This window comes from Aspergillus brunneoviolaceus (genome assembly GCF_003184695.1).
Source record: "Aspergillus brunneoviolaceus CBS 621.78 unplaced genomic scaffold BO95scaffold_69, whole genome shotgun sequence".
Taxonomy (NCBI): domain Eukaryota; kingdom Fungi; phylum Ascomycota; class Eurotiomycetes; order Eurotiales; family Aspergillaceae; genus Aspergillus; species Aspergillus brunneoviolaceus.
In genome coordinates, this window is record NW_020290799.1 from 74,164 (window position 1) to 85,897 (window position 11,734).

At 48.7% G+C, this 11,734-nt stretch overlaps 1 protein-coding gene and 1 non-coding gene across 2 annotated transcripts; both read right to left on the reverse strand.

Moving 5' to 3' along the window:
- Positions 1 to 808: 808 nt before the first annotated feature.
- BO95DRAFT_t254 lies at positions 809 to 901 on the reverse strand. The gene has a single exon. It is a non-coding gene; the product is annotated as a tRNA-Pro (tRNA).
- A 184-nt stretch (positions 902 to 1,085) lies between these two features.
- Positions 1,086 to 6,976, reverse strand: abcB (putative ABC multidrug transporter). Its single transcript, XM_025589901.1, has 15 exons — positions 6,420 to 6,976; positions 5,780 to 6,317; positions 5,491 to 5,717; positions 5,142 to 5,421; positions 4,848 to 5,081; positions 4,010 to 4,794; positions 3,794 to 3,956; positions 3,408 to 3,740; positions 3,231 to 3,354; positions 3,106 to 3,177; positions 2,941 to 3,056; positions 2,272 to 2,890; positions 2,138 to 2,218; positions 1,709 to 2,083; positions 1,086 to 1,655 (listed from the first exon to the last, which is right to left on the reverse strand). The coding sequence occupies exons 1-15, from the start codon at positions 6,606 to 6,608 to the stop codon at positions 1,418 to 1,420; spliced, it is 4,374 nt and encodes a 1,457-aa protein (XP_025438651.1). The 5' UTR covers positions 6,609 to 6,976; the 3' UTR covers positions 1,086 to 1,417.
- Between the last annotated feature and the right edge of the window lie 4,758 nt (positions 6,977 to 11,734).

Here is an 11,734-nt window from a genome sequence, read left to right on the forward strand (position 1 = left end):
TGGTTGGAGGTAGCTTAGAGCTAGGTACCTAGTTACCGTGGACTCTTGTGGGAGGTTAGATGGGATACTACTATGTACGGAGTAGACTTCTTCACCATCCCGGAATGTTTTTTTGGGTTGGTTGTTTTCCCTTGCGGGCAGGGCTGGCCTACTACTAGGTACCAAGTTAGGTACCTGGTTAGGTAACTAGTTACCCACGACGAACAGGTTGCGAGAGCGCAAAGTCACGAAAAGGGCACGGTAACTTAGCCGTCTCTGTACCATTCAGCACCAGCACAGTACCCAAAATACAACCGGTCTCCGAACTAACTCAAAGTACTGTACTTTCGAACAGCATTATTGCCGATCTCAGGCCCCATCTGCAGGGATCATAAATGATGTTCAAGCACAAAGGCAACAACAAAGGAATAAAACCTAGACTACTGGACTATGTGGAATCGGGGACGGAGCTACTAGCTTCAGCAGCTACTTAACTACACCTACGCTAGGCAGGGAAGTAGGGCTGGATGGATGGAAGCAAATCCCGAGGGGTGTAAGTAAGCGCTAGACTGACTAGCCTAGCTTGAGTGGCAGGCTAATTTGTGCAAAGGATTTAGGTTCTATTCGGCGTCTTTTGGTTGTTCGTTCGACTATACGACGGCAGTAGTTGGAAGAGGATCATATTTATCGGAATTAAAAGACAATTAGGGGGTTCCTTTGTGTCTGGCATATGAGTACTCTCTCTGGAAGGGGGCGGAACGCAAAAAAAGTAATGGCATCCCGGACCCTGGAGATATTTTCAGGGCAGGCAGGCCAAAAAAAAAAAATCGGCCCGAGCCGCGGATCGAACGCGGGACCTCTCGCAGATATGCTTGGGGTTTGTAATCCCTAAGCGAGAATCATACCACTAGACCACCCGGGCGAATTGTTGAATTTGGCATCGTTTTTTGGCTTTGTGACGGAATAACAAAAGGGTAATGGTAGGGCTGGGATTTTCGTGGGCTCAGGTGGTAGATGTGCTTGGCTGCTTGAGGGGGTGTTTTGAGTCGGGTGTGGCTTAGTGGAGGTATGGCCGTGGAGTGACAGTATGTGGTAGTTGAGGTGATGTTGGACTGTGCTGTTATCTAGCATCCTGGGAATTGCTTTTGGGTAGATATATAGACCATGGGAGGGCGGGTATGCCGGCCAGTATATGTACTGGGGCTGGGTATTGAAATCACCACGGTAGCTCGGCCTTTTGTCTTTCCCATAGACCACACATACATGATTATTATTACATTGGATACAGATGTCCAAAAACACCCAACAGCCATGAAACTCAACAAGTCCCAAAGAAAGAAAGACAAAAAGAAAGGTGGAAATCATTACCATGAACCGAACACCATTGACAAGGCCTTTCTTTTTATGACCACAATGCACCGCGCACCCCATCACCACGTTACTCTTGAGCCTCCCCATCCATCGAAAGACTAGCGTACAGCCTGCTAAAGTGCGACTTATCCGAAGCAAGTAATTCGTGCGGAGCACCGGTCTCCACGACGCGTCCCGCCTCCATGACAATGATCTTGTCATAGTCGAGGATGGTATCGAGCTTATGTGCCACCGTCACAATGGTGTGGGCGCTGAACTTCTCACGGATGACCCGTTGCATGGTATGGTCGGTTCTTGCGTCAACACTACACGAGCACATTAGACGATAGCCAAACAGGAGGTAAATAGATGTATGTACCTGCTCGTAGCTTCATCCAGCACGAGGATGTTACCCGGACGAAGTATAGCCCGCGCCAGACAGAAGAGTTGCTGTTGTCCATGAGATAGGAAAATTTCATCGATATCGGTGTCCAGATCCCCCTTCTCTTGCATCTGGGAATAAATGCCCACACTCTTGAGAGCATTGCTAATGGCCTGATCCGAGAAAACACCCGTGGGATCCATATTAGTTCGTACACTGCCTTTCATCAGGAACGGACTCTGGGAGACGCCATTCAGGCGAGAGCGAATCTCCTGGCGTGGTAATTTAGTGATGTCCAACCCGTCAACCAGGATCTGACCCGAGCTAATGTCGAGCATGCGGAACATGCACATGACGAGGGAGGTTTTGCCACTATGATAGGATTTAGTAACATGGCGACGTTCTCTGTACGCAGTGGTAACGTACCTGCCCGTTCTTCCGCAGATGCCGACTTTCTCACCCGCCCGAATAGATAGAGAAACATCGCTGAGCACTGGCTCAGATGGTCTATGGTGACGCGTTAGAAGATCATAAATTGCGACGAGGTGACTGCGACATACCTGTACTCAGCGAAAACACCGTTGAATTCGATGCGCCCCAGCGACGGCCAGTCCGGCGGAATCTCATCCCTCTCCGAAGGTTGGTTCTCTGACGGTATGTTCCGCGTGAACCACCTCACTCTCTGTATCGAGCCGATATGTGTTTCGAGATTGGTCCAAAATGTGATCAACAGTTTGATGCTCTGGCTGAATTGGATGACGTTAAGAAGTGCGACTCCGACGTACCCTATGCTGATGGATCCGTGCAACACGACAACAAGGGTAATCAGTAAAACGGCAATTCCTGCCACTACCATATCCAGGGTGAGTGTAAGCCAGCGCTGAATAGCATATAGAAGATAGAATGGTCTCTGGGAATAGTCCAACAGCCTGTTGTTCTTTTCCTGGAACTCGCGCTGCCACCCGAAAGATCTAAGGGTTACCAGACCACCAAGGCAATCCGTGAAATGAGAGAAGAGCGGCGCTTTTGCTTCGAGGTCAAGGTATCGCAGCTGACGCGAAGTTCGAAGGTAGATCTTCTGTATCAAGTAGACAATGGTGATTACCACAGGGAAGGAGATCGCCACGTATTTGGAAGCGACCGCCATGAGTATCATCTGAGCTATGCAAAGAGCGAACGCTGCAGAACGATGAGCGCAAATCAACCTATAGCAGCAGGCAACAACTCACTAACGAATGTGTTTATAGCAGCGATTGGAAGCTCCATATCAATGAGCTGCAAGTCTTGGCTAAATCTATTGAGAATAGTGCCGGTATCCGTCTTGGTAAAGAATGACATGGGTGCACTTTCAGGTCAGTCTCATCACTGCTGACTGGATAATCTGAGAATCTTACCTCAGAACTGTGCTTAGAAGAGCTTTGTGAAAGACTTCACCGGATCGTGGCACCATGGTTATTACCATTTGCCTATGCGAAATCAGCTAAATAGCCCCAGAGGAGCGCAACAGAACAAGACTGACCAGCACCCGACAATAAGGGATATCATGCCAATAGCCCCAAGCATCGCATAAATCCCCATATAGAACCCTGTATGCTTATCAGGCTCTGCGTCGTTCGAGCTAGCCCACCATTTCACCCAGATACCTGTTTTGGTATTAGCAGATGTGAATGAAGATGATATCCTGCGGGAGGCCTACTCGGAAACGACAAACAGAAGACGAAGCTAAGCATAGCAACAAGAAAAACCATCGTGGAAAGCCATCCGATAGCACGGACATAGTACAAGTAAATGGACACGTCGCCACCTTTCTCATGCGTCTCCTTTTCAGCTTCATCAACCTTCTCAACTGTCTTGACTTGAACATCCGGTGCAGGTAGCAAGCCGCCTTTATAGCTCCAATCTGGAAGGCTTAGGTTAAAGCTCGAGATGTAGCCTCCAGCAGAATCAAGAGACTTGAAGCTCCCCTGTTCTGCGGCGCAACCGTTACTGTCAAGCACCAGGATGTGATCTGCATAAGGAACACGCTTCACTGCTGCATTGTTAACGAAAATGCGCAAGAATGTCTCATTAGAATTGGCATACCTGAAGAGGATGCAAGTATGACCGTGGAGCCAATTGAGCGTAGAAGACCATGGGCACCAAGCAAGTGATGAAAGATATGATCCTCAGTTGTCGCATCAAGACTACTGAACACATCGTCAAGTATAACGATGTCTTTGCGAGCGTAGACAGCCCTTGCAAGTGCCTATACGCAAGTTCAGTAACCGTGGAACCCAACATAGAAACATGCATACTCACAATTCGCTGACTTTGACCGCCGCTGAGAGCTATGCCTTTGCTCCCAATGACTGTTTTATCGCCACGGGGTAGCTGCCTGAAGTCCTCCGCCAAAGCACATGCGTATATGACAGAGCTATACCATCTGGCATCGTACCCAGCCATTGCCACTATGCAATCCTCAATTGTCCCATTCGTATGCCAAGGCGTCTGCTCACAAAATGCAATGCTCTGGGGTAGAACTTGTATGCTACCACCCAGACAGGGCACCTCACCGAGAATGGCCTTCAAGAGAGTGGATTTCCCGCAACCGGACGGCCCGATGACAGTAGCAAAGCTTCCATGAGAGATTGTGATGCTCAGAATCTTTAGTATGGGTTTTTTTGCAGTATCCCACCCAAAATCCCCTCCCTGAATTGTAACAGCATTGTGAAATGACGTCGAGGAACTACCTTTCCATGATTTTGAGGATGTCGATCCGTTGGTCAGGGTTTCGGCATCGGTTATCACAGACACTATTTTCTTATCTTCTGGCACCAGCATGGGAAGTTCGGATGATCGGTTTCTTGGATCCGAGTGGCTATCCTTCTCCAGGAAATCTTGGACTCTCTGGAATGAACCGACCGACGCGACGTAGTTCATCAGAGCCATCACAAGTGAGAGGAGGGGATCCGAAAGAAGGGAGAATAGAGATAGAGCAGTATACACAACCGAAGTTGTCAGGGCGCGGTCATCACCTCGATCGTGAGCGATTCCAACAAATGCTCCAAAGGCGAAAATTGGAGCAAAGATTCGAGTCGACCATGCTGAGACAGGTGAGTAAACATCATCCCAGTGGGTTGTAAGGCAACCGGCTTACCTAGAGCCATATTCCAGACCAAGAGCTTCCGAAAAGCTCGAGAAATCCTCAACTCATCTATCCGCAGGTTATGGACGCATGTCAAAAGCGCAGATTGTAACCCAAGCATTTTTATCCCTTTCATCGAAGCAAGCATCGAAGATGTCGAGGAGATCCGCCTTTCAATCGCTTGCAACCACGAAGCTTGCTTTAACATAACTGAGGACATTGCTATAATCGAACCAACAAGTGCCACTAGAGAGAAACACGATTAGTCAGTGAATGGCTCCAAGGTGGCATTAATTGGACACCCACCAACGGCAACGGCAACTGGAACCACACATGCAACTCCCAGCTGTCTTTCAAGAAGATAGATGGCTAACGCAATCTCCAGAGCATTCCCCCAAATATCGTGCATGGTCTGCCAGCCTTGAACGATCCGCTCGATATCGGCACTCATTAGAGTAACAGACGCAGCAGGATCGGCGTCTTTGGCACTTAAAGAACACGCCTTCTTGTAGATCATTGACACAAGCGCACCTCGAACCATTGTGATAGAGCGGTATGTCAGATGCTGGTACTGACCCATGGTGACCTAAGAAGAGCGCAGCGATTAGAGACAAGGCGGAACAAAACCGCGGAGCGCAAAATTCATCGAACTCACTGCCAACCCAGTATAGACCAAAATGTAGGCTCCAATCAAACCGTAACCGATGTTCTTCGTGGAAGGATTTGAAGCTTGCTCGGTGAAGGTCAATGATCTCTCAAGCAGCAAAGGCTGACAGATGTTGAGTGCTGCCAGCATGAGTCTTGGTGGGATCACCGCGCACACGTGCCATTTGAATGACCGTAGACATGCAGATAATAAGCTACTCGAGCAATTGTTCCGACCTATGTTGGTTCAGACTGGATCAGCATGTCGCAAGCGTATCGGACTATGCGAAGCCGCATACCTTTCTTCCATTCGGCTTCGACCTCACGGTGCAGGCGCTTAGCCTCCAATTGCTTATCGAGGACAAAGAGGTCATCCACAGCCAAGATCTTGGAGAAGCCACTTTTGAACAAAGGATTGAGCCACCAGAAGAATGATCTATTGTAGATACCAGCAAGAGCTTCCGGTGAGTAGCCTTTGTACTCCGGCCTGAGGAAGCGTCTCTTCTCCAAGGCTTCAAGTAGGAACAGCAGAGATTTGATGCCAACATCGAGCGAGGTGACAATGGCGATAGATTTGTTGATTCCGCCTGGGTCGCGAAGCCATAGTGTTCTCGTCTTTGCGATGTCAAAAAGAAGAGTGACCGCAAGATAAATATTAATGACAAAGGACGGTCTCACTGAGCGATTGTGTTCGCTATATGAAAGTGCACCAAGCACCAGGATACCCACGATGGTAACGGCATTAACCGCGACTGAGGCTTGTGTTCGTGTTACCAAAGGGGACGCCCAGAGAACAGTAAGGACCAGTTGCGTGACACCCAAGGCGGTCCATAGTATCTGCGGAGACCAACAACAATCAGCATCACGGGACCACGGTAGTAGTAGTAGTAGCAGAAAAAAGTCACGCACCAATTTGGCCCAGAAAGGCCAAGAGCCTACCACCACCTTGCGCACTCGCCGGGCATCACGCCATAGTTGCACGCATGCCAGTACGATAAAGATTCCCAGAGGCAAAATGCCCAAAATCAGCTCCTCAAACAGAAGAGAGAAGTCGAATCCGCTCCTACACGAGGATGGAGGGAAATGTAACGAGTTGTCCACTTGTTTGCACGTTGGGTTTACCGCCATGATTGACCCCGAGATTCCATATACAGCCGCCGAGGAAGCCTGAGTGGGATTAATGGCATGCAGGAATCCTCTTCCACACTTCACCGCAGTGCTTGTGGAGATCTCAGCTTTATGTTACTACGATTATTTCCCGCACATTGTTGTCGGACCATTGGCGATAGTTTCTTCTTCCTGTCTTGCTTTCAGGGTGACATGTGTTCGTTCAGGCTAGTTATGTTCATGGGCAGTCATGGTACGTACAGTGTGTATTGCTCATTACCAAGGGAGGAACTAGTAGACTGACCTCGCATGAGATGATAGATTCTGGCCCCCCTTCCTTGCGTTCTTCACCTTTCGAGGCGTCGAAGGCGATTAGCTACAATGCAACGCTATAAAAATGCAGATTGCCACAGCGCCTTGGGCTGAAGATCCACCACCCGAGTATGCATGGGACAGGCTAGAGGGGCAGTTTGAAGACCGGCGATTTGGCTTGTTCCACTGGGGGCTTTGCTAAGAGCTCCTTTTGCTTTTTCCGTATGCTCCTTCAGCTCTGCTTTCCTGAAAATTATAGGCCATCAATTTCCCCTCCTCCTCATCTGCAACGTCAAGATGACCTAAACCATGCCAACACGAGTTCCTGCAAAACATCGGGGCTGGCGGTGGCCAAGGCTGCGAGGGCAGCAAAAGCAAAAGGTCAAAATTTGGAAAATGAAAATTGGATTTGTTAAAATCACTCATGCATTGGAACTGCACACTATAATGAGAAGCCAGAAAAGAACACTCGTACTAAAATTAACAAGAAAATAGCGACACGAGAACCCTGCCAACTAGCCGATTCCACCAAATAGCGCGAACTGATCCAGTCAGCGAATATTGTGCCTCCCCCCACAGGCCCAGAGCCACCGACGTCTCCTCTGCCACTTGAGGCCTTGTGGGCTACCACCGGAGCACACCATGCTGCATGTATGTACTTAGTATGCACCGCTTGAGTCTTTTCGCCATCGCGTCCCGGTAGGTGCATGCTAGTTTGGGATGCCAGTCAACCACGAGCGGGCCAGATTGTGACTAGAATGTCTTGAATCAACGCCTCCCGGCACCTACTCAGAGCCATCCTCCGTGAAGGTATAGTAGGACTGTTGCTGATGACCGTGAAGACTGGCGACTTGGGGTGGGCGGAGGGTGCTGTGCTCAGATCCAAATCCCGAGTGACACAAAACGCCGCTCCACCACCGATCATGGATGGTCACCGTCAATGCCTCATCCGGATGACTTGCGGAGTGGTTGGAGAATTAACCTCGCCTTGCGCCCCTCTTGTGCGTGTACTGTATCTTGTGGATTGATGGTGAGTTAGAATTGACACCTGTGACATGGAAGCAGAGGACTGTCAGTGTCATGCCTAGGAAGTGAATTCCAAATTGCGCCGAGCAAGCAACTCGAGGTGGGCTAAGCTTGATTGGAGTTGACGGGATGGGGATCTGCTCTTTACGTCAGATCCGACGGGAATCCCGACCAGCCAACTCAGAGACAACTGCCAACTTGTTCAACAACAACTCGTAACTACCTAGATTTAAGTGGATCCCGGCTAGCCTTAGTCCTGAGTACGTACCTAGTAGGTACTACTACATGAGTGTGTAGTAATATGTAGTAATCTGACAGTAGGTACATACTCCAATTACCGGTGAAATACCCGCAGTCGCAAATCCTCCTGCCGATGGTCAACTCGTTTCTCCTACCCTAGTACCGATACGAGCACAATTGATGGGATCATGGATGGTTTCATCACGATCGCTCCTATGGTGGACTGGTAACCCACCGCTGTCAACGACCAGTACGTACTTGGTTGATGCTCCGCTGCGGAGGAGGCGAGAAGCTGGGAATAAAACAAGGTAGCACGGAAGGGGAAGGTACCACAACTCACCTAGACTACTAGACTACTGAACTACAGGGCACAGGATCGAGCCCACCCAAGACCAGTTACTGGTTCAAGGATTTAGCAGACTGAGAAGTCATATTGTGTACTGAGTAGGTAGTTAGTTCTGTGGGGATCCTCCTCTGCGCTAGAAAGCTCCAGGCTCTCTTGTTTGTTGGGGGATCGAGAACTGCGACCGACTAGAGTGCACAAGGATTAGCCAAGCGAGCTGGAAAGACCAATTGATCATCCATTCTTCCCTTGCTGCTTTGAGGCCTATAAGACAGATGATTGAAGGATCTATAGCGGCTGCGGAGGGTGCAAAATGCCACTATCACTCGGTAAGGAGAAGGTTAGTAGCTAGAATAAATTGATTGTGCTTGCCAATGCTCGGCTGCAATTTACTTGAGTTGCGGGTGGTGGAGATCAGATTGCACACAATCGCAATTGCAGAGTGCGGTAATTGGAAGAAGTGGCTTGGTTCCTGCCTATACCTACCTTAGTAGTAGTCTGTGTGGGCGGAAGACTTCCGACTGCCGTTACCCGCTTCCCCCATGCTGGGTGACTAACCCATCCATTAATAACTAACTTATCGATGAACTTAGCTAGTTAGTGTCCCTTCATAATCGACGTTATTATGAGTACTACTGTACTACTGCTTATTATTCCATCCATCCGAAAATCCTGTCACTCCCTGAATCCCGAAAGTACGATCTACTGAAGGTCTGTTAGTCTGATGGGGTCTAGAAGATGTAGCGCCGTCAGTCCCCAGCTTCGAATTGAAGATGCCTAATTAGTATGCCCCATCTCTACGGGCAGGAAGGATTCATTTACTACCTAGACTCAAGGTTCGGAATGAACACCTATGAAAAGCATATCGACTCTTGCTAAGCTGGTCCACCCACGCACAAGGCAGAAATCGGCCATCTTCTTGCAGCCTGTCGCTTCCGTTTACCCTTTTCTATGGTGTGTTTCTCCCTCGAGGAGGTTTGAGCGTCAGATCTCCGATGACGATGGTGCTAAGATCGATCATTTCCCTGATTCAGGTCGTTTGTAATCCTCCGGAATTTAACCTATGGAATATGGATATTGGGCTTGAGTCAACCATGGTACGTACCAAACACTAACCGTCATCGGTTGCTGTCGCCCAAGTGGGTAGAGATCGACGGCCCCCGAGCCGCCCGTACCTGAATTAATCATCAGTGCTTTTTCTTTGTTTTTTCCCCGACCGACCGCTCTCAACGAGTTTGCTTGAGGTCCTGGTGAGGATCAGCGTCCGCCCCCGACCGCCGAGCGGTAACAAGCCTATTCATAGAAATTTTCTCTCCTGCCATGATGTTCCGCGTCGGAGACCGCGGTGCAAGAAACCTATCTACATGGTGCTCATGTCATATGCCGCAGTATATGCAGACTCCCCTGCTAGCCACCAATTGTCCAAGCACATGCATGTATGTAGAGTTGTGGCAAAGGGCTAAGGTAGCTACACCTCCTACATACCGGTACTCCGTACAGACTATAGAGTTTTGTTCACAGTTCCCCTGCAGTCCTTGCATAATAACCAGAAGTTGAGTTCATTTATGCCCACCACCCCCCCTGTGACCTGTGGACAATAAGAAGTCTAGAAGAGTTTGAATCTTGCCCTAAGGTAAAGGACCGAGTCGGAGGGCGTATCCGCGCAGGCCAATGGGAATCGGCGTGGAAAAGCAGGAGCCCAACTCTCTCCCCGCCCCTCTCGGAATTCCTTTTACGAGTGCCAATTATAAGCCGGGCTATGTACAGCGGTCAGCTGGAAGACTAAGACATACTACCGAAAACGTACATCAGATGCGATAGATATGTACTCAGTACGTACCTTAGTTGTCGACTTTCACCTGTTTCTCAATTCGCCCCTCCCCTTGAAATATAGTACATCTAAGCTGCATAAGCGAAGTAACTCCGTGATATGTCCGCCATATGGCGCCTATGCTATAGCATGCCTGTATAACGCCTAGCCACCTATTCACTCGGAACGTGACGGCTAATGTCGGTTCTCCCAGAGCGCCAATCTCAATAAATTCAGACAGGCTAGACTAGTTAAATAGAGCATTGTGAGGTCGCTGCAAATTTCGTTTAGAATGACGAATCCGTGGCTTTATAAGCCAACGTAAATATAACTAACCAAGGCGGGCAAATAGGTTTGTTTGTATTTCCTGACTCTATAGCACCCAATAACTTATGGCGTTTGACCTAACCTTCGCTTGCCTGTGCGCGTCAAGGGCTCATAATGAATAGTCTGTGCTGGAATTCCGCCCCAAGGGTGCTTCAAGAAGTCTAAACTGACTTTATGAATAATATGAGTCTTTGTTTCCATTTTTGTCTCACGGATAGACTTTTTATGCCGTGGTTTATGTATTGTAGTCACGTGTAACTTCGCTGATCTGCTTTTCCATTGTCGTCTCCTTTTTATCTTCCTCTTCTTGTGACCTCTCTGGGACATGAGACTAAGCTGCAGGAATAAATTAGTAATGTCTGCTACTGTGCAGTGACTAAGTTACGGAGTAGAGAATGTCTACTTAGTGTCGGTTTAGCTGGCTTAGGTTTTGTTTGACAGATAAATACTAGTAACTAGTTACTAAGCTAGGCTGGCTTAGTCAGTTGACACTTGTACCTTGGTACTTTGAATGAGCAAGGGTAGGCCAACTCCGCTGTTAATAACTCTATTTTCTCACTCCCGCGAAGGTGTTCATTCCAATGAGCTTCTTTTCTCTTCTGGCGTAAAGTCTATATCTATGAGTACTAGAAGAGGGGGATGTTCAACGTTACGAACTTCTATGACGTGATGCAAGATATCGTGAGGCCATGTGTAGGAGAATTCTCCAGCGGACCACGTATGCTGCTGCCCCTCTACCAACTTTTATTTTATCACATTCCTTCTCTTGCAACTCATGTGGAGAGTGCACGGGTGTTGAAGCTGGAAGACCCATGGGATTCGGGACTGACCATGGCCAGCCAGGGAACCTGTCGACCTGCGCTGCCACTCATGGACGTCGGAAGGGATCGGGCGGACTCATTAGGGCAAGTTTGCACGGGTGCGCCAATGACGCCGCCCAAACTTCCGCTTCCCGATCAGGAACCGGACTTTTGTGACCTCAGTGGAACCTCTCGGTCTGGGACACGGAATTGATTTTCGATGTTTATTTTTCGATTTATTCTTTCTTTTTATTTTCTATTCTTTATTTTCATTTTTCATTTTTCATTT

Excerpts from the sequence above, each read along its gene's own strand:
- abcB (XM_025589901.1), bottom strand. The coding sequence starts at position 6,608 with ATGGCGGTAAACCCAACGTGCAAACAAGTGGACAACTCGTTACATTTC. Across the intron at positions 3,178-3,230 it reads TCCCTTATTGTCGGGTGCTG|GCAAATGGTAATAACCATGG; the intron begins GTCAGTCTTGTT and ends GATTTCGCATAG. Across the intron at positions 2,084-2,137 it reads ATCTGCGGAAGAACGGGCAG|TGGCAAAACCTCCCTCGTCA; the intron begins GTACGTTACCAC and ends ATCCTATCATAG.